This window comes from Neoarius graeffei, chromosome 21, assembly GCF_027579695.1.
Source record: "Neoarius graeffei isolate fNeoGra1 chromosome 21, fNeoGra1.pri, whole genome shotgun sequence".
NCBI lineage: Eukaryota > Metazoa > Chordata > Actinopteri > Siluriformes > Ariidae > Neoarius > Neoarius graeffei.
This window is the reverse complement of record NC_083589.1, coordinates 63,824,451-63,845,581: the sequence shown is the minus strand read 5'-3', so window position 1 is coordinate 63,845,581 and position 21,131 is coordinate 63,824,451. Positions and strand designations below refer to the sequence as shown.

The 21,131-nt window shown below is 42.4% G+C and overlaps 1 protein-coding gene and 1 long non-coding RNA gene across 6 annotated transcripts in view; one reads left to right on the top strand and one right to left on the bottom strand.

Annotated features, from left to right (window-relative positions):
- LOC132869935 (uncharacterized) overlaps nt 1-2,989 on the bottom strand; it is a 16,776-nt gene extending 13,787 nt beyond the window's left edge. For 4 of the 5 annotated variants that reach the window (XR_009651021.1, XR_009651024.1, XR_009651020.1 and 1 more), the window contains exon 1: nt 2,696-2,989. This is a non-coding gene — a long non-coding RNA (uncharacterized LOC132869935). Of the gene's footprint in view, nt 1-2,487; nt 2,553-2,695 lie in introns of all 5 variants that reach the window. The other variant, XR_009651023.1, reaches the window with a different exon arrangement.
- On the top strand, nt 2,543-21,131 carry akr1b1.2 (aldo-keto reductase family 1, member B1 (aldose reductase), tandem duplicate 2). Its single transcript, XM_060903502.1, has 10 exons — nt 2,543-2,824; nt 13,379-13,546; nt 13,679-13,795; nt 14,305-14,382; nt 14,458-14,580; nt 16,291-16,397; nt 16,577-16,658; nt 19,634-19,717; nt 19,844-19,926; nt 20,020-21,131. Exons 1-10 carry the CDS (start codon nt 2,759-2,761, stop codon nt 20,060-20,062), a joined length of 951 nt encoding a protein of 316 aa, XP_060759485.1. The 5' UTR covers nt 2,543-2,758; the 3' UTR covers nt 20,063-21,131.

Genomic DNA, 21,131 nt, shown 5'->3' with positions numbered 1-21,131 from the left:
GTACTCGAATAACATTGTAATGCTGACCTTTCACAGAACTATATCGAGTCCTGTTGGAACGCTACTCTACACGGGCCCAGAGTGGGGCGGTATTTGAGCCGGGAATGTCATCTGAGCAGCTTGTACAGTCGTCTGAAGATGAAGAAAACATGAGCTGTCTAGAAAATGTAGCTCGTCATGATTTAAAGCAGTAGAGTATCTACTATGACTTTTTTTCTTAAGTTCATCACATTTACTTGTGTCATCCTCTAACACCTTTCTCTGCTCTCTCTTTTCTTTACTTTTCGGCTATCCGTACTGATTAAAGGCCAAGCTGGCTCTCTGGTCTAACTGTAAACTTGTACATTTGTCATATGACATACATCAAGACAAATTTCATTACGCCTAAAGTCATTTCATTGGAACAGGAATATATTTATTCTGTACCCCATTGAAAAACTTTAGTAGGTCTTCAGATGCCTTCATCCAGTCTTTAGTAAACAATCGTTCTTTTTCATTTTAATTGGTATTTTGTCCTTTTGATCGGTCTTTGTTTATTAGTGGTAACAGTGACTATATTTTTACACTGCACTGAATGCAGACAAGATGACCCTGTAATCAGACACTTTACTAAGCCACACCGCCACATCAGAACCCTTTATTTATCAGGATTGTAGTGAGACATGTGGGTGGGCCCTGAGGTGAGAGAATGCACAAGTATATAGGAGTCGTTATATCTCATCTCATCTCATTATCTCTAGCCGCTTTATCCTTCTACAGGGTCGCAGGCAAGCTGGAGCCTATCCCAGCTGACTACGGGCGAAAGGCGGGGTTCACCCTGGACAAGTCGCCAGGTCATCACAGGGCTGACACATAGACACAGACAACCATTCACACTCACATTCACACCTACGCTCAATTTAGAGTCACCAGTTAACCTAACCTGCATGTCTTTGGACTGTGGGGGAAACCGGAGCACCCGGAGGAAACCCACGCGGACACGGGGAGAACATGCAAACTCCACACAGAAAGGCCCTCGCCGGCCACGGGGCTCGAACCCAGGACCTTCTTGCTGTGAGGCGACAGCGCTAACCACTACACCACCGTGCCGCCTGAGTCGTTATATCATAGAGATTAAATCTCATTTTACAAATTTTCAAAAGCCAAAGATAACGGTGATTAACAAAACAAGGAAAATTTGCTCTTTCATTTATTCAACACAAATATCAATAGATATAATATTCTTTTGCAGAGAAAGTAAGTACACCCTTGGCTTCAGAAGCTAGGACAGTATTATCCCCTTTTACAGAAATAATTTCTTGTTGGGGGGGCGGCATGGTGGTGTAGTGGTTAGTGCTGTCGCCTCACAGCAAGAAGGTCCGGGTTCGAGCCCCGTGGCCAGCGAGGGCCTTTCTGTGTGGAGTTTGCATGTTCTCCCCGTGTCCGCGTGGGTTTCCTCCGGGTGCTCCGGTTTCCCCCACAGTCCAAAGACATGCAGGTTAGGTTAACTGGTGACTCTAAATTGAGCGTAGGTGTGAATGTGAGTGTGAATGGTTGTCTGTGTCTATGTGTCAGCCCTGTGATGACCTGGCGACTTGTCCAGGGTGAACCCCGCCTTTCGCCCGTAGTCAGCTGGGATAGGCTCCAGCTCGCCTGCGACCCTGTAGAACAGGATAAAGCGGCTACAGATAATGAGATGAGTAGGTGTTTTGTACAATCGTCCATCAGTCTCTGACATCAGCTTGCTCAAATATTTTTGACCACTCTTCCATGTAAAATTTCTTCAGTTGCAAGATGTTTGAGGGTTTTCTTGCATGTCCCGCCCTTTTCAAATCTCTCCACAACATTTCAATGGGATTCAAATCTGGGCTTTGACTCAGCCCCCTCCTGAGTCATAACCCTCCATGTCTTCTTTTTCAGCCATTCCTTGGTGGATTTGCTTGTGTGCTTAGGATCTTCATCTTGTTGAAAGGTCTACTGGTCCAGCTTCAACTTTTGAACAGATGGCCTCACGTTATCTTGAATTATCTGATATGATTCAGAATTCATAGCTGAATCAATGAATGCAAGTTTCCCAGAGGCAACGGAGCAACCCCAAGCCATAACATTTCCACCGCCATGATTCAGTCGGTATGAGGTTGTTCTCCTGAAAAGCCGTGTTTGGTCTGGCCAGAGCACAATTATCTTCATTTAAATAAATAAGGCAGGTTTAAATAAGCCGGGTTCTGATGAGGTTCTACTCCATGGCACCTCATCAGAAAACACCTGCTTCTCATTTTATGGAGTTGAAAGTGTGATAAATGTAAGGGTGTACTAACTTTTTTGACTGATATGTATTTTTTTTATTTCAGTTATGAAAATGACTAGAAAATGTCACTTTTGTGTGTCGTTTGTTGGAATAGGTCACATTTATCTGTAGCCTTTGTTTCAGAGTGAAATGTTTGCTTGTTTATGTTGAGAAAAGTGTGCAGTGTCCATGGGGTGTACTTATTTTTGCACATGACTAACCTACAAGCAGCAGGCACTTCTGTGAGAGCGAGTGACGCGTCAGTGACGTGGCCTGGCGTCATTTCCTGAAGTCACATGACAGCCTTGTTTCAAGCTCAAAACAAAAAAGCTTCAAAACAGCAGGTTTCAGGCGGAGAACTTTACCGGCTCTCTCTCTCACACACACTCTCTCTCTCTCTCTCTCACCCGGGCGAGTTAGTTTACTCACCTTTAGCCGGTTCCGGTTGTGACATTTCCTAATCCCGGAGGAGAAAAGCGGATCCTGTCCGGAATGGCCGGTTCGGTGAAGCTGAGCTCCGGAGGCGACATGCCTCTGCTGGGACTCGGCACATGGAAGGTAGGGCTCTGGGTCGCATCAGCACTTCCGGGTTTGTCTGTGAAGATTCTCAGTCATCCAGGTCATGGTGAACTGTGGGTGGTAGAAACGGGCAACTGGACTTGCTTGAAGATTCTTGAAAACGTTCCACCTCTCCTCCAAAAGGCTCCTCAGTTCTGTCTGACTAACAGGGAGTATCCAGGAATAGGGACTCTGACTCTCTGTTAGTCAGACAGAACTGAGGAGCCTTTTGGAGGAGAGGTGGAACGTTTTCAAGAATCTTCAAGCAAGTCCAGTTGCCCGTTTCTACCACCCACAGTTCACTTCCGGGTTTATTCTGTTTTATTGGGAGTAACACTCCACTGCATCCTTTAAACATGGTTTAAAAGTTTTATTCTGTTCAAATACACGTACATTTAAAAAAAAAAATCTAGGTTAAGGCCAGAGTAAATAATCACTGTATACTGTGCAAATAATCAGCGTGTATAGACCCCCCCCCCCCCCCCGGAAGCTGTAAACGGTTATAGTTTTGTCAGGGTTTGGTCTGTCTGTACTGAAGGAGCTCAAATTCATAAAGTTCTCGGCTTCACCCAGAGACAGGGGGCGTAACTCTTGTTTTGGGGCGTAACTCTTGTTTTGGGGCGTAACTACATTATAAAGCCTCATCACTGTCCACAAACCCTCAGCTAGAGATGGGATTTATGGCTCTTTGATGGGATCCGCATCTTTGTGATCCGTTCTTTGAAAAGAGCCGTTCAAAAGACTGGCTCATTTGGCTCTTTTTAAATATTTATTCAGTTTTAAGAAGACAGCGTCTAAAAAAGCCAGATCCCTCTGCTTAGATAGTGACATCAATATTTCTGGACATCCCTTTTATATAAAGCAACCTAGACTTACATTATTGTAACCCCTAAACCAGGGGTCATCAAACTACGGCCCGCGGGCCGACTCCGGCCCGCCACCCCCCTTTGACCAGCCCCTCTGCCCCCCACCACTTGAACCAGCCCTATGAGGCAATCCCCAAAAGTGGTCATGGCCTATTATTTTTATTTATTTATTTTTAAATTGCTTTTTGGCAAATATGTCTGCATCTTGTATTTTGTTGATTTTATCAATTAAAATTGATATTTAGTTATAAAATGAACTATTCATATTTTCCAAATTTTCGTCATATGCTCGCGATCAAGCAGTGACAGGCAGCGCACGCGCAGAGAACTGTCAGTGTTCAGGACAGCAAAATGGCGAGCAGTCAGCGAAAAGCTGACAGAGAGTGCAGAGTTTTTAAAGAACAGTGGATCACCGATTATTTTTTCGTTCAGTGTAAGGACCGTGCAGTTTGTCTTGTATGTAAAGGAAGTGTGTCGGTTTTCAAAGAATATAATCTGCATCGTCACTACGAAACCCGCCACAAAGAGTACGCGAGTTTGCGAGGGCAAACAAGAGAAGACAGGATTCGGAGGATGAAATGTGGACTGGCTGCACAACAGAATGTATTCCTTCGCCAAACCCAGATCAACCAGGCTGCTGTCCGAGCTAGCTATAAGGTAGCTCACCTACTAGCTCCCCATGGAAAGCCGTTTACTGATGGGGACTTTGTTAAAGTACGCATGCTTGCTGTGGCCGAGGAGGTGTGTCCCGACAAGAAGGATGCGCTCAACGCGGTGAGTCTCTCCGCACCTACTATGACCAGGCGAACCGAAGATTTGGGGGACGACGTGTATGACCAGCTGAATGAGAGAGCGTCAGAATTCAAGTTTTTTGCTTTGGCCATGGATGAGAGCAATGACGTGCAGGACACAGCACAACTGCTGTGATCTATTGATCTATTGCTCATATTATTATAATTTCACTGTTTAAAATGTATTTATTTTATAGGCCTATTTATTTGACCTTTATTAAGTGCTGCACACAATTATTATTAATAATATCAACAGGCCTACCTACAATTTATAATTTTCCACTCACCTTTGCCAGTGTCAATCACCTCAACTAGGCAGATGTTTCTTACCTTGACAGCTTTGATATTTTTATTAGAAAATAAATAAATGGAATATCTGTGGTATTTCAAATTAAAACAAAGTGTGAAGACTCAATTACTACTTTTGCAAACCACTAGTAAAGATAAAGATGTGCTAGGAATCAAGTGGGGGATGTAGTAGTGGGGGATGTAGTAGTGGGGGATGTAGTAGTGGGGGATGTAGTAGTGGGGGATGTAGTAGTGGGGATGGCTGTGCCAGGCTAGTAATCTCTACGACACAATGAGGACTGCTGGTGGTCATATTTGTCTGGGTCATACAATTCTATGTTATATAGCTGACCCGCCCCTGGCCCCCCATCACAGTCAGGAACGACAATGTGGCCCCCAGAGAAAAAAGTTTGGTGACCCCTGCCCTAAACACTCATAACCATTAAAAAACAATGAGGGCTTCAATGAATGTCCATGCAGAACGGCTTTTCTGTAAAAAAAAAAAAAAAAAGAACCCACTCAAGAACATAGTTATCAAGAACACAAGAATATTTTATAGAAAAACACTTGTTTTACAAAAATATTTAAGTCTGAGATACAAAATAGATACAACTACAATAAACACAAGAACTAGTAATCACACAAGAACATTTTAATAGAAAATAGAAAAAAAACCCAGACTTTCTATATTAAAAATATTGAAATTGTAACAAAAATAGATACAACTAAACAGTCAGATAAATAGATAGTTATAACAAGAACACAAGATTATTTTAATAGGAAAAAACAATTAATGCAAAAAATATTAGAAAAATATACAACTAGACAAACAGATAAATAAATAAAATACACAAATAGAACAAACAAAATGACGATAGAATAAATTAAATGAGCGTCCGTGCAAAGTAATTTTCCCACAATATTATCATTAATATCACACAACAACATTATAAACTATATACAAAACAATTTGAGTTATTAGGCAAACAGATAAAACTTGAATGAATAAATAAAAGGCAAATGCTGTTTAGCCTACTTCTTGTCCTTGGGCAAATTTGCATTAAGGAACACAAGTTCTTGAACCTTTTTGGGCTTGAGGCGACTTCTCTTCTCCGAGATGATTTGTCCAGTTTTGGAAAAGATCCTCTCAGAGGGAACTGAAGTTGCCACAACACACAGCTTCTTCACCATCAGCTTGCTAAGCCTGGGGTAGACAGGAGCTCGACTTTCCCACCACTTGAGGGGATCCTCATTCTTAGGTAGAAGAGGCTCCTCCAGGTAGGCCCGCACCTCCATGACCGCATCTGCTGTTGGATGTCTGGCTGATGCTCTTCCAGCTACCTGCTCATAGGGGTGAAAGATGGACAGCAATGGATGATACCATTTAGTATGAGATTGTGATATTAAGGCTGATTTCATCCTAGATTTAAAGGAAAAAATGAGTAATTGTTGCCACCCTTACTTCCTCATGGAAATAGCTCCAAACAATCGATTCAGCCTCTGTGCCACTGCCTGCTCCTTGCACTTCAGCTGGTTGCTGGATGGCTTCGCTGGTAGGGAGTCTTGCTGCTGCAGTTGAAATCCTCTGGAAGGTTTCATCTGCAATTCTTCCATCCGGAAATGCCATCCTCTTAAATCGAGGGTCAAGAGCAGCAGCAGCTAGTATGTGGTGGACTTCGATTCTGTGGAATCTTGTTGACATGCTGTCAGAAAGAGATTCGAGCATGTCTTTTGCTGCCTCTGTACTAATGTTTCTGCGGAAGTCCCCATGGCTCTTTGCAGTCCCCTGGCCAGCAGAATGACTTTTGAAGCAGTCACAAACTTAGTAAGAAAAAAAAAATATATATATAATATATAATATACACACACACACACAGTGGGGCAAAAAAGTATTTAGTCAGCCACCAGTTGTGCAAGTTCTCCCACTTAAAAAGATGAGAGAGGCCTGTAATTTTCATCATAGGTACACTTCAACTATGAGAGACAGAATGGGGGGAAAGAATCCAGGAAATCACATTGTAGGATTTTTAATGAATTAATTGGTAAATTCCTCGGTAAAATAAGTATTTGGTCACCTACAAACAAGCAAGATTTCTGGCTCACAGACCTGTAACAACTTCTTTAAGAGGCTCCTCTGTCCTCCAGTCGTTACCTGTATTAATGGCACCTGTTTGAACTCGTTATCAGTATAAAAGACACCTGTCCACAACCTCAAACAGTCACACTCCAAACTCCACTATGGCCAAGACCAAAGAGCTGTCAAAGGACACCAGAAACAAAATTGTAGACCTGCACCAGGCTGGGAAGACTGAATCTGCAATAGGTAAGCAGCTTGGTGTGAAGAAATCAACTGTGGGAGCAATTATTAGAAAATGGAAGACATACAAGACCACTGATTAATCTCCCTCGATCTGGGGCTCCACGCAAGATCTCACCCCATGGGGTCAAAATGATCACAAGAACGGTGAGCAAAAATCCCAGAACCACATGGGGGGACCTAGTGAATGACCTGCAGAGAGCTGGGACCAAAGTAACAAAGGCTACCATCAGTAACACACTACGCCGCCAGGGACTCAAATCCTGCAGTGCCAGACGTGTCCCCCTGCTTAAGCCAGTACATGTCCAGGCCCGTCTGAAGTTTGCTAGAGAGCATTTGGATGATCCAGAAGAGGATTGGGAGAATGTCATATGATCAGATGAAACCAAAATAGAACTTGTTGGTAAAAACTCAACTTGTCGTGTTTGGAGGAGAAAGAATGCTGAGTTGCATCCAAAGAACACCATACCTACTGTGAAGCATGGGGGTGGAAACATCATGCCTTGGGGCTGTTTTTCTGCAAAGGGACCAGGACGACTGATCCGTGTAAAGGAAAGAATGAATGGGGCCATGTATCGTGAGATTTTGAGTGAAAACCTCCTTCCATCAGCAAGGGCATTGAAGATGAAACGTGGCTGGGTCTTTCAGCATGACAATGATCCCAAAACACACCGCCCGGGCAACGAAGGAGTGGCTTCGTAAGAAGCATTTCAAGGTTCTGGAGTGGCCTAGCCAGTCTCCAGATCTCAACCCCATAGAAAATCTTTGGAGGGAGTTGAAAGTCCGTGTTGCCCAGCGACAGCCCCAAAACATCACTGCTCTAGAGGAGATCTGCATGGAGGAATGGGCCAAAATACCAGCAACAGTGTGTGAAAACCTTGTGACGACTTACAGAAACCATTTGACCTCTGTCATTGCCAACAAAGGGTATTTAACAAAGTATTGAGATGAACTTTTGTTATTGACCAAATACTTATTTTCCACCATAATTTGCAAATAAATTCTTTAAAAATCAGACAATGTGATTTTCTGGATTTTTTTCTCATTCTGTCTCTCATAGTTGAAGTGTACCTATGATGAAAATTACAGGCCTCTCTCATCTTTTTAAGTGGGAGAACTTGCACAATTGGTGACTGACTAAATACTTTTTTGCCCGTGTGTGTGTGTATGTATGTGTGTGTGTATATATATATATATATATATATATATATATAATAAAACTCCGTTAGGGTTTTATTTTATATATATATATATATATATATATATATATATATATATATATATATATAATATATATATATAATATAAAAAAATCTCCTTCTCACCCCTGGCGGGGGGGGTGGTATCCATGTCATCCTCAAGCTCGGGTCCTCTACCAGAGGCCTGGGAGTTTGAGGGTTCTGCGCAGTATCTTCGATGTTCCTAGGACTGCGCTCTTCTGGACTGAGGCTTCAGATGTTGTTCCTGGGATTTGCTGGAGCCACTCTCCCAGTTTGGGGGTTACTGCCCCAAGTGCCCCCACTACCACGGGGACCACGCAACCCTTGACCTTCCACATCCATTCCAGCTGCTCTTTCAACCCTTGATACTTCTCAAGTTTCTCATGTTCCTTCTTCCTGATGTTGGCGTCAGCTGGGATCGCCACATCTATCACCACCACTATGTCCGGTTGGTTAGCCAGGATCTGTTTGTCAGTCTGGAAGCTGAAGTCCCACAGAACCTTGGCCCTGTTGTTCTCAGCCACCTTCTGTGGTATGGCCCATTGGGACTTGGGTATTTCTATTCCATACTGGTTGCAGATGTTCCTGTGTGTGTGTGTGTGTGTGTGTATATATATATATATATATATATATATATATATATATATATATATATATATATATATATAAAAAATATAATCTCATTTTATAAACTATGAATAAATACTACAATGTATAACCTATAAATAAATACAACAATGTATTTCACCAACATTATTATATAATTGAATATTCATAATATATCTCCAGGTAATTTGCATGAATGCTATAGAAAATCTTCTGCCGAGCAGCTGGACTACATACCTTTCTGCACTTAGTTCCACTGTGACCTCTTCAAATGGCTTCAGGATTGTGCAGATTTCCTGCACTGCAGTCCACTCTTCTAAGGTTAAAAGGTTGACTGGTGCATTGGTGATGGCCAGGGTGGAAATTATAGGATTCTTGTTCACTAGAACACTCTGTAGCATGTAATAAGTCGAGTTCCACCTCGTTACACAGTCCTGTTTAGGCCGAAGTTGCTCCATCTTCATTTGAATCTGTGTCTCCCTGAGTTTCTGAGCACCCACAGTACTTTGGTGGAAGTATTCCACTGTCTCCTTCACTTTATTAATGATGGGCTGTGGTCCTTTCAGGGCATCCCTCACCACGAGGTTGATATTGTGTGCCAGGCATGGAAGGTGGAGCCACCCAGTTAACTGAATCGCCCGTGTAATGTTGGCTGCATTGTCTGTAAGGCAGCACACCACCTTCTTGTTCACCCCCACTCTGTTGCTACACTTAGCAGCTTTTCTGCCAAGTTCTCTTCTGTGTGCCTCTCATTAAATTCAAAGCAGTCCAGTAGACAGGAGGCCATTTTAAAATCTTCAATAAAATGACAAGTCACAGCTATGAAAGATGTAGTGGTTCTTGATGTCCAACAGTCCGTTGTCAGACACACAGCCAGTGCTTTTGACACCCTTCTCTTCAGAAATGCCACTTCTCTGCCATACATGTCTGACACTTTGTGTCCGTGCCCTCCTGCTGGGAAGTATGTAAGCACGGTGTAGAGCGTGTGAATAGTTATTGAAACCTATGTCCTCCACAATTGAAAACGGTTGGAGGTCTGTGGCTATCATCTTGACCAGTTCTGCATCAATCATCTCCTGCCTCAATGGGGTCAAGACAGGAGGTAAATACTGGTTAATTGACGTCTGCTTTCTTTTTGTAGCTGGCCTGGCCAGGCGAAGATGTGGGTGCAGTGGGGTTAGAGGCTGCTGTAGCTGCAGTAGAGGTTGAACCATGCCTACTGGATCTATCTGATGTGGAGGCAGAAGAAGCACTGGTGGTGGAGGCCTCATCGTCACTGTTGCTGGTTGTTTCAGTTGGCTCTGTGCGCACCTCTGTGACTTGCACAGTTGGGTGCTGTGTTTTTAAATGCCTGTGCAGATTGTTTGTTGACCCCGACTTGAAAGAAATGCTTTTCTGGCAAATGTTGCATTTTGCTTTATTGTTCTGCTCACGGGTGAAGTACGCCCACCCGCTGCTCCTTTTCCTCTGGCTCATTTCCAAATCCACGTCTGTTCTCCTCCTCACTCCGACTGCAACTGAACTGACGGTCTCTCCCACTGGCTCTCACGGTTTTTTATTTTTTTTGGGGTACACGTGAAGACCGCGTGCACAACTGGTGCCATCCCTCCCCCAACCCTCCAATTCTCCAATTAACTACTCTGAAACAGAGCCACGCAGGTTTTTTTTTTTCTTTCTGGAGCGCGCACGTGCAAGCAGCATGGCCACAACGGGCTGCGCTCTGACGACCACCTCCCACTCCCCGATGTCACCTCGGTGCCTATTTGTCTGATAGCTACATTTGCATATCAGACAAATAGGCACCACTGTGCCCTCACCGTAACCTTTCCCTAACTCAGTGAAGGGAGGAGGAGTAAAGGAGGAGCTTTTTCACCTGAAACACAGTACAGAAAAAGAACGACAGAAAGAACGGCTCCCCCAGCTCGAGACTTGGTTCTCATCGTTCATGCCTAGGAGCCGTTCAAAAGAATCGGTTCGTTCGCGAACGTCACAACATTGCCCTCAACTGAAAGAAGCAGTCAAAGAAAGGAGAGGAACGCTTGGAGCTGGTGTGCTGCTGCTGCTCCAGGACAATGCGCCCGTCCACACAGCACGGTGGGTGGGGCAGCCAAATGGGGCTTTGAACTGTTGCCCTGTGCACCTAAAGGCCTCTGCATGCTCTTGCGACAAGGCTTTCGCAGATAGCTTTTTGCAGACAGTTGTAATTTATCGTTGAGCGGGGAGTAATAGGCGTGCGTGATGTTATTCACTGCCACAACGCAAGGGGGCGCGAAGTCGCGAAATCACTAGGAGTAGTTGGTGGGTGTGCTTAGGGGAGTGTTTCCTCCAACAGGTCATTCAACACCAACAACAATGGCGGCTGGACGAGTCCGCACGTTGATCGAGATGCAGCTGAAGGATCTAGAAATCGAAACAGTCCTGGTGCAGGAGCTGGCAGAGAGGCGAAGGAAGCGCCGTGGAAGGTGGGCTGTACGCCCTTTGAATGAGGAGTGATGGCCCTCATAAATGACCCTCAACTTTTAATATTCTTTGTATGATGTTACAGAAAAGACTGTTCTGATGTTCAAATGTGATAACATTTCCGTGGGTTGACTTTTACAAATTTGTATTTCAGAATAATAAAGACACCTTTTCCAAAAATTTGTTTTTATTTTCCAAAGAGCAATGACTAGGAGTAAAAAGGCAAATAGAACAATAACAAAATATAACAATGTACAACAATGACAAGGTGTGAAAATGCAAATAGAAATTCTGAACATGTAAATAGATTAAAAAAAGGAAAATAGAAATAAAGTGGCAAGGGGTAAAAAGGCAAATAGAACAGTAACAACAAAATATAACAATGTATAACTAAGGTTTAAAAAGGCAAATGACAATGTTGAAAATGCAAATAAATTCTGAACATGTAAATAGATAAAGTGGCATGGTGTAAAAATGGTGAAAAAATGAAAATGTAAACACAGATCCTGTCTGCCACCCGGATCCCTGCTCTTTTTGGCCATCGTTGCCTTTCGCTGCCGAACAAACTTGTCGCGCAGGTTCTTCCACCTCCTCGTGCACTCGATCGAATCCATGCCCAGATTCTGCGATATCTCCCTCCACGAATTATTGGAGTATGCGCTGTCCTTATAATGACTAGAACTGGAGTCGTATAGATGTACGTACTTCCTCGATCAACCGCTCTTCGTGCTGCTCCATCTTCGCTCGTGTTTTTAAAAAATGGCGGTCGTGAAAACAAACCGAAGCGGAAGTGCGTGTACAGCGGGTAGAGTGGACCAATCAGAGCCCTCTTGTCTGCGAGGCTGTCTGCGGTGGTCACAGTTTTTGGGAGGTGCGCGCAGAGCGTCTGAGAAGGGGTGGGGGGGCTTCGCAGACGCCATCTGCGAGGACTGCATCGTCAGCATAAATTGGCCTTTAATGCACTGAAAAAGGAGACGATGTAGAAAAATAATACAAGCACAGTCTTTCTCCTGTGATGGTTTCTGGCTGAGGCTGAAGTTTCTGAAGTACCCTCATATATTCACATTCAAGAGTGTGTTGGAGCGATGGGATTTAATTGATTGATTATTCATTGATAACCTAGTTTCATGTAAATGGGTGCTGAAGTGTTACATCACCGGTTTAGATGACACGACTGTATGAAAGCAGAGGCATTACGTACCATTATATCAGCTGTCAGGATCATAATCTTGTATGAAAAGAAGAAAAAGATGACTCCTCAAAATAACCTTCATTAAGCAGAGAGCAGAATGTGCGAGTGAAGATAAAGCTCAAGGATTTAAATAACAGACAGATAGCAGTCAGGTTGGCCTGTAGCGGTTCCAGACATACCAACAGATCTCAGTCAATTTTAAAGAGAAATGGGGTGAAAAATTTTATATAAATTAATTATAGGTGTGCTCTTATGGAGGGTTTTTAGTTTATATTAAAAGATGACCATATATACTACTGTTAATAAACAACAAAATGGGGAAAATAACACTTAAATTCTAAAAATACAAAATCTAATAAAGTAACTATATATAGTTAAGATATAAGATGAAAGTAATATACAATATTGGTAATAAATGTGTAAAGCAGAAAGTGTAGCTTAGAGAAATGGATTAAAATAAAATATTTAACAGAATGTAAAATAAGTTTAGTATGAAATATGGATAGAAAGCTAGAGGAAAAAGTAATGGAACTGTAAGATGTGTTGATTTGAGATTCTCTTTGCCTACAATTTTTTTTTTTTTTTTTAAATACTTGAAGTTTTTCTCTCCCCCCCCCCCCCCCCCCCCCCCATACTTTCCAATTTACATTTGTTTTTATTTTTTTCAAAAGTGTTTTATGGAAAATTTAAGCTTTTTTTTTTAAATTGTGTATATTATACACGTGTGTGCGTTAGTGATGAGAGCCACTACTCTGTGTGCTAATGCATGAATCGATCACTTTTTATTTGTTTGTTTGTTTGTTCTCCGCTCCAGGCGAAACCAAATGAAGTGACTGAAGCTGTAAAAGCCGCCATCGCTGCGGGTTACAGACACATCGATGGAGCGTTCATCTACAAAAACGAGCAGGAGGTTGGAAAGGGCATCCAGGCCATGATTAAAGAGGGTGTGGTGAAAAGGGAGGAGCTGTTTGTTGTCAGTAAGGTAACACTCCCAACCTTGTGCCCTGAAAATACAAGTTACATTAGACATGATGAGATGAGTTTGACTGAACGAAGGTGGAAGATGGTGACTGCAGAGTGAAGCAGAAAGAGTTAAATGTTCTTTTCTTTCCAGCTTTGGTGCACCTTTCATCAGAAATCAGCTGTAAAAGGGGCGTGTCAGAAGACTTTAAGTGACCTGCAGCTGGACTACCTGGATCTCTATCTGATCCACTGGCCGATGGGCTTTAAGGTGACTTTATATCCTTAATTTTTATCTCAGGCTCAGCAGCAGTCACGGTAATAATAGTAGCAACGGCTGTAATAGATACAGCAGTAGATTGTGTTTGTGTTCTCCGGACCAAAACGAAGGAGTCCAGGGGGAAATCGGTCCTTAACAGATTATGCTCTAATCCCTGATGCATTACTCCAAGCCGAACCCAATTAACCGGCTGTCCTTCTCTCCATTATTCATCCAGTCATTACTGACTCTCTTGGATTGTTGATGTGATTAATTTGTCCAATAAGAATTCTATAAGCTCAAAAGTTTAAATGATGCGTTTAAAATCCTTCTATGCTGCATATTTTTTACAAATGGATAAACAATGTGGCTTTTTTTTTTTTAATAAATAAAAAAAACTTGTAATCATTGGTAGAATCTTGCAGTATAAGAGGAATAAAACACTTGAGCCTGATGGCTGGCTAGCTCCATGACAGGTATTTCAGTAGGACCTGTGCGTAAGGACTGTTTCTATCCCTCAGCCTGAATCAGAAGAGTTCCCGCTGGACAGTGAAGGTTTTACGATCGGTGATGACACCAGTTTCCTGGAGACCTGGGAGGTGAGAAATCTCTTGTTTCCATTAAAAGTGCTTCCTGAGGCAGTGTCACTTCATCACACGCTGATCTTGTTGTAGGGAATGGAAGAGTTGGTAGACGCGGGGCTGGTGAAGGCCATCGGCATCTCCAACTTCAACCGAGAGCAGATTGAAGCCATTCTGAATAAACCAGGCCTCAAATACGTCCCAGCCAACAACCAGGTGAAGTCCAGCAGAGATTGGGATGTTGGGAATGTCATCTGAAGGCTTTTTCCTGCTCTGTGGATGTGTGGCCATTCTAAAGTTACTACGTGTGGAATAAAATACTGTGGGGTGCTGTTCTAGGAAATTAATCGAGGAGGCTGTGGGGTGATGGAGTTCCTGTTACCACTATTTACTGGAGTTATGAATCTCTCCTTCATACAAAATCCGTTAACAAATTGACTCGTGACTGAGCCGATAGGATTTGATTCACTGTGACTTAAGGGTTCAGTTTGATTCGCTCACTGATTTCACCATCGAGGGATTTGATTCACTTTTCACTATAAATCAGTTTACTACTGATCCAATAAGATTCACTTCACTAGCGAGCCAGTCAAGGGGGATTTGATTCACATTTCCTGACTGACACATGACGAGCTGTTTGTTTTATTAACCTGAGTGGAGAGAGAGAGAATCTGGTGAAGGAGCGACTGCTTAAGCGAGAACAGAAACTAACTTTTCATCGACGGTCCTTAGTCATCCTGCAAATCCTTTTGTTTTTTACTCACCCTGCAGGGGTGTCTTGTGAATCTCCACTCGACTCTACTTAAAGGGCAGTGACACTGATGATGTTATCTCGTCCCCTGAGGGTTAATTGTAGTGATGGACGTGCACAGAAAGGTCATCTTGTTTTTACTAATCTGTGTTTTGGTCACAGCAGCGTTATAATGCTCTCGCATCTGGCTTTTGTCAAAAACATGTCTGGAGTTCAGACCCAGACTGCTGCAGTGGTGTGATGTGACTGGAAGCATTAAAACATGAGATGATGAGTGTAATGACAGTGAATTTTCTGACGTGTTTCGAATAAATCAGCACCAAGTGTCCACAATGAACATCTGGTGACCGGCTGCAGTGAAAAGCTTTTTTTTTTTTTTAATAATTATTAAACATTAGGGCATGACTGTGTCCTAAAAAAATCACACGCTTTTAATTATCTATTAGTCTGCTTTTTAACTTCGTGTATAGCCCCCCCCCAGCATGTTTGCGCTGTTACGGTCAACATTGTCCTTCTGTGATGTTCTTTTCCTGTTGAAGATTTAATTTAATACATTCATTTAAAAAGTCAAGGACGGGTGGCACGGTGGTGTAGTGGTTAGCGCTGTCGCCTCACAGCAAGAAGGTCCGGGTTCGAGCCCCGTGGCCGGCGAGGGCCTTTCTGTGCGGAGTTTGCATGTTCTCCCCGTGTCCGTGTGGGTTTCCTCCGGGTGCTCCGGTTTCCCCCACAGTCCAAAGACATGCAGGTTAGGTTAACTGGTGACTCTAAATTGAGCGTAGGTGTGAATGTGAGTGTGAATGGTTGTCTGTGTCTATGTGTCAGCCCTGTGATGACCTGGCGACTTGTCCAGGGTGAACCCCGCCTTTCACCCGTAGTCAGCTGGGATAGGATCCAGCTCGCCTGCGACCCTGTAGAACAGGATAAAGCGGCTACAGATAATGAGATGAAAAAGTCAAGGATTCAGATGCCGAACACAGTTCATGCTAACATTTGTTCAGATTTGCACTACAAAATGGTTGCAACATTTAACTTTTTTTGTTTCACACTTTAAGGACACATCTGGATTATCAGGTTTTCAATAATGGGTACATTTGCAAAAATATTTAATTTCAGGTTCTTTATTGCGTGCCGTCAGATTCACTGAGTTGCGAGTCTGATGGGTTTGTTTTCTGCAGGTGGAGTGCCACCCTTACCTGACGCAGGACAAACTGGTGGCCTTCTGTCAGTCGAAGGGGATCACAGTGACTGCGTACAGCCCTCTGGGTTCTCCTGACCGACCATGGTGAGGGATTTTACACGACACAATTACAGGAGCTGTAGAACTGTTCCTCTGACGAACACTTGGGGTCTTTCTCAAAAACAGTGCCATTTTCCTACAGAAATGCAGTGTGACTAGCGAGGTTTTAACAGCACTTATGTTTGTATGAGTGACTTGAAGGTAAATTTATTCTTAACCATCAGGTCAAAACCAGAAGACCCATCACTGTTGGAGGATCCAAAGATCAAGGCCATCGCTGAGAAGCACAAGAAGACCAGCGCTCAGGTGGGAGGAACAGAGAAACCAAACAAATTCATCTGAAGTCCGTTTGGGGAAAAAGCTCTAAAAATCTCACGTTTTCTACTTAACATGACTGCAGGATGTCAATAACGCACTGGAAATCTTCAGAAGTGTAATTTCTGACATGTTCAGGTGGGGTTGGGGTGTGTGGGGGTTCCTCCCCCTTCTGCATTTTAAACTGGGTTTTGGTTTCAGAGCTGATGGGGGGAGAGGGAGAGAGATTCCAGAAGTGTTTTATACCAAACAAAGCACAACTTTTTATATATTAAATAAAAAAAAATGCACTCGGGTGCTTGAAAGTTTGTGAAACCTTTAGAATTTTCTATATTTTTATATAAATATGACCTAAAACAACATCAGATTTTCACACAAGTCCTAAAAGTAGATAAAGAGAACCCAGTTAAACAAATGAGACAAAAATATTATACTTGGTCATTTATTTATTGAGGAAAATGATCCAATATTACATATCTGAGAGTGGCAAAAGTATGTGAACCTCTAGGATTAGCAGTTAATTTGAAGGTGAAATTAGAGTCAGGTGTTTTCAATCAATGGGACGACAATCAGGTGTGAGTGGGCACCCTGTTTTATTTAAAGAACAGGGATCTATCAAAGTCTGATCTTCACAACACATGTTTGTGGAAGTGTATCATGGCACGAACAAAGGAGATTTCTGAGGACCTCAGAAAAAGCGTTGTTGATGCTCATCAGGCTGGAAAAGGTTACAAAACCATCTCTAAAGAGTTTGGACTCCACCAATCCACAGTCAGACAGATTGTGTACAAATGGAGGAAATTCAAGACCATTGTTACCCTCCCCAGGAGTGGGTGACCAACAAAGATCACTCCAAGAGCAAGGCGTGTAATAGTCGGCGAGGTCACAAAGGACCCCAGGGTAACTTCTAAGCAACTGAAGGCCTCTCTCACATTGGCTAATGTTCATGAGTCCACCATCAGGAGAACACTGAACAACAATTATGTGCATGGCAGGGTTGCAAGGAGAAAGCCACTGCTCTCCAAAAAGAACATTTCTGCTCGTCTGCAGTTTGCTAAAGATCACGTGGACAAGCCAGAAGGCTATTGGAAAAATGTTTTGTGGACGGATGAGACCAAAATAGAACTTTTTGGTTTAAATGAGAAGCGTTATGTTTGGAGAAAGGAAAACACTGCATTCCAGCATAAGAACCTTATCCCATCTGTGAAACATGGTGGTGGTAGTGTCATGGTTTTGGCCTGTTTTGCTGCATCTGGGCCAGGACGGCTTGCCATCATTGATGGAACAATGAATTCTGAATTATACCAGTGAATTCTAAAGGAAAATGTCAGGACATCTGTCCATGAACTGAATCTCAAGAGAAGGGTGGGTGTTATGAAACTTTTTATTAAAAAAGTCTAGGGAAAAGGGAGTAACAAAAGACAGTAATGTATAAAGTGAATTTATTTACACGGTGAATTTAAAGAGCATATTGTACATGGAGTTATAACCTGTGGTTGGTACAGTAGAAGAGAGCAACTGGACTTGCTTGACAAGTCTTGAAGACGTTTCACCTCTCATCTGAAAGGCATCCTTAGTTCTGTCTGTCTAATAGGGAGGATTCTATGATGATCCATGAGAGGATAAATACTTGATACTCCCTATTAGACAGACAGAACTGCGGATGCCTTTCGGATGAGAGGCGAAATGTCTTCAAGACTTTTTTTCAAGCAAGTCCAGTTGCTCTCTTCTACCAACCACAGATTATTATGTACCTGGATGACTATCTTCACAGATATGGAGTTATAACATAACCAAGGTCAAAGGGAGGCTGGGAAGTGCCAGTTACCCAAAGAAACAAAACTACACTACCACTTGGAAAGCCAACTTAACTAACTGAACACAAATATAAGGAAACCAAAAACTCCTACCTAACTTAACTAATCTAAACTAACAACTTCAAAGAAATACAACAATGGCATTTACCCACTTACCTAATGTATCTATATAGCAGTTAACCTGTGTGAGTGCAGTGTACCACCCCAAACTTGCCTGGCCTACTCTCCACAAGGTTTGAGTCAGAATTTTCTACTCACAAAATGCAGACATGGGCAAAGAGAGACTAAACACAAAGTATAGCAACTGGCTTATATAGAGTGGAAGATGAAAGGTGATTGGTCACAGCAGAGGGAGATGAATGCATCAATCACTTGTAGGAACTGGCACACCAGTATCTAAATTAATATGATTAAATATGAATATGGGGGGGAAACAAGTGCCAGGGACGTAACAGTGGGTCATACAGCAAGACAACGACCCTAAGCACACAAGTCGTTCTGCCAAAGAATGGTTAAAGAAGAATAAAGTGAATGTTTTGGAATGGCCAAGTCAAAGTCCTGACCTTAATCCAATGGAAATGTTGTGGAAGGACCTGAAGCGAGCAGTTCATGTGAGGAAACCCACCAACATCCCAGAGTTGAAGCTGTTCTGTACGGAGGAACGGGCTAAAATTCCTCCAAGCCGGTGTGCAGGACTGATCAACAGTTACCGCAAACGTTTAGTTGCAGTTATTGCTGCACAAGGGGGTCACACCAGATACTGAAAGCAAAGGTTCACATACTTTTGCCACTCTCAGATATGTAATATTGGATCATTTTCCTCAATAAATAAATGACCAAGTATAATATTTTAGTCTCATTTGTTTAACTGGGTTCTCTTTATCTACTTTTAGGACTTGTGTGAAAATCTGATGATGTTTTAGGTCATATTTATGCAGAAATATAGAAAATTCTAAAGGGTTCACAAACTTTCAAGTGTGTGGGGTGTGTTTTTTAATTTCTACTGCTCATTTTATAGAAAGTCAAATGAGGTGAATTTTTTTATATACTCTGCTAATAATGACATTCCTCAACATCTCCATGTAAAACCCCAAATCCAGTCTGAACAGATCTTGAGATGAGAGAAACTGATGTTCTGGACTTTTCCAGGTCCTGATCCGCTTCCAGGTCCAGAGGAACATCGCTGTGATCCCAAAGTCTGTGACTCCGTCACGCATTAAGGAGAACATCCAGGTTAGATATTACTGGAAACAGTGGAGCTCTGTGATGCTGCAGAACATTCCGACTTGGGGGGGGGTTGTGGGTGGCTTTTTTTTTTTTATTAACTTTTTTTTTTTTTCACATGATTTATGATGCCAGGTGTTTGACTTTGAACTGAGTGATGATGAAATGAAGACCATTTTAAGCTTCAACAGGAACTTGAGGGTGTGTTCCATGCAGTGGTGAGTGTTTTTATATTAAAGATATAAAACAATATCCAAGGAGTCTCTGTGCATATGACATGATGGATGATTAATTTTTTTCCCCTTTCCCAGGAGTGTGAAACACAAAGATTTCCCATTTCATGCTGAGTACTGAAACTGAAGTTTACTCAAGGATTTAAAAAAAAGAAACAGCTTGGCCTATGTTTGCTTTCCTTTTTCAAATACTTGAGCTGTGATTTTTGACTTCAGGACACGTCTTCTCTCCTACACATCTTCCCCATGGTTATTAAATCCTAAGTTAGCTTTGGTGTCAAAGTTCACTCACCTTTTAAACTGGGATAAAATGGTGTTAACCTTAATCTTTAGTGTTTCTGCTGAGTTCAAGCCCAAAGATTGAAAATAAGACCTCATACAATGTAGATTAATATACAGTATTGTACGGCTGGAGAGCGTGGCATGGCATTGGGTAAAATATATCCAGCACTTGGAGTATAAGGGGTTTTTTTTTGGGTCCCCCCCCCCCCCCCCCACACACACACACACACACACATGAGCCTTTCTACACCTTTTGTCATTTTGATTGTTTGAATTTTACATCACCGGTGTCGGATCTTGCAGTTTTTGTTCTTGTTTGAATTGACCTCGATGGAGAACTTGATGTTTTGCTGTGAAAAGTCCACCCGCCTGACTGCACTTGAAATTCTTTAACACTTTTTTTTGGGGGGGGGGGCTCCAAAGTTATTCAAAATGCGCTGCTTGTTTGCACAAAAATTTTTCTGAATGATTGAAATGGTGATATCAGTGACAGTCAATGACGATGAAATTTGTGATGCGAATCAGATAAAATGAGGCGTGAGATGTGGAAATGACTCCCAGCTCTGCGCCAGACGACACAACGTTAACCTCCCAACAAGTTTCTCTTTATTTTTAATTGAGTGTTTTGTATATTAAGACTCTCCAGCAGTTACTGATGTGTGGAATTTGTTTCTGCAGGAGCAGAGATTTGAAGATTGTCTGAAATAATTATTGACCAGTTATTGTTTTCAACATGTTGATGTGATTTTTGTTTTGAACACTCCCTGTTTCTGAAGTTAGATTTAATTGTGTGGTGGGTTTTGTGGTTTTTTTTTTTTTTTTTTTTTTTGATGAAGCAACATAGTTTATGCTTAAGCCAGAGTCCTGGGGTTTGTTCTGAAATCAATAAACTGACAGTCAAGTGTTAA

Coding starts and splice junctions, on each gene's coding strand:
- akr1b1.2 (XM_060903502.1), top strand. CDS start 2,759: ATGGCCGGTTCGGTGAAGCTGAGCTCCGGAGGCGACATGCCTCTGCTG. Junction 14,581..16,290: donor ACGTCCCAGCCAACAACCAG/GTGAAGTCCAGC, acceptor TGTTTTCTGCAG/GTGGAGTGCCACCCTTACCT. Junction 16,659..19,633: donor ACAAGAAGACCAGCGCTCAG/GTGGGAGGAACA, acceptor GGACTTTTCCAG/GTCCTGATCCGCTTCCAGGT.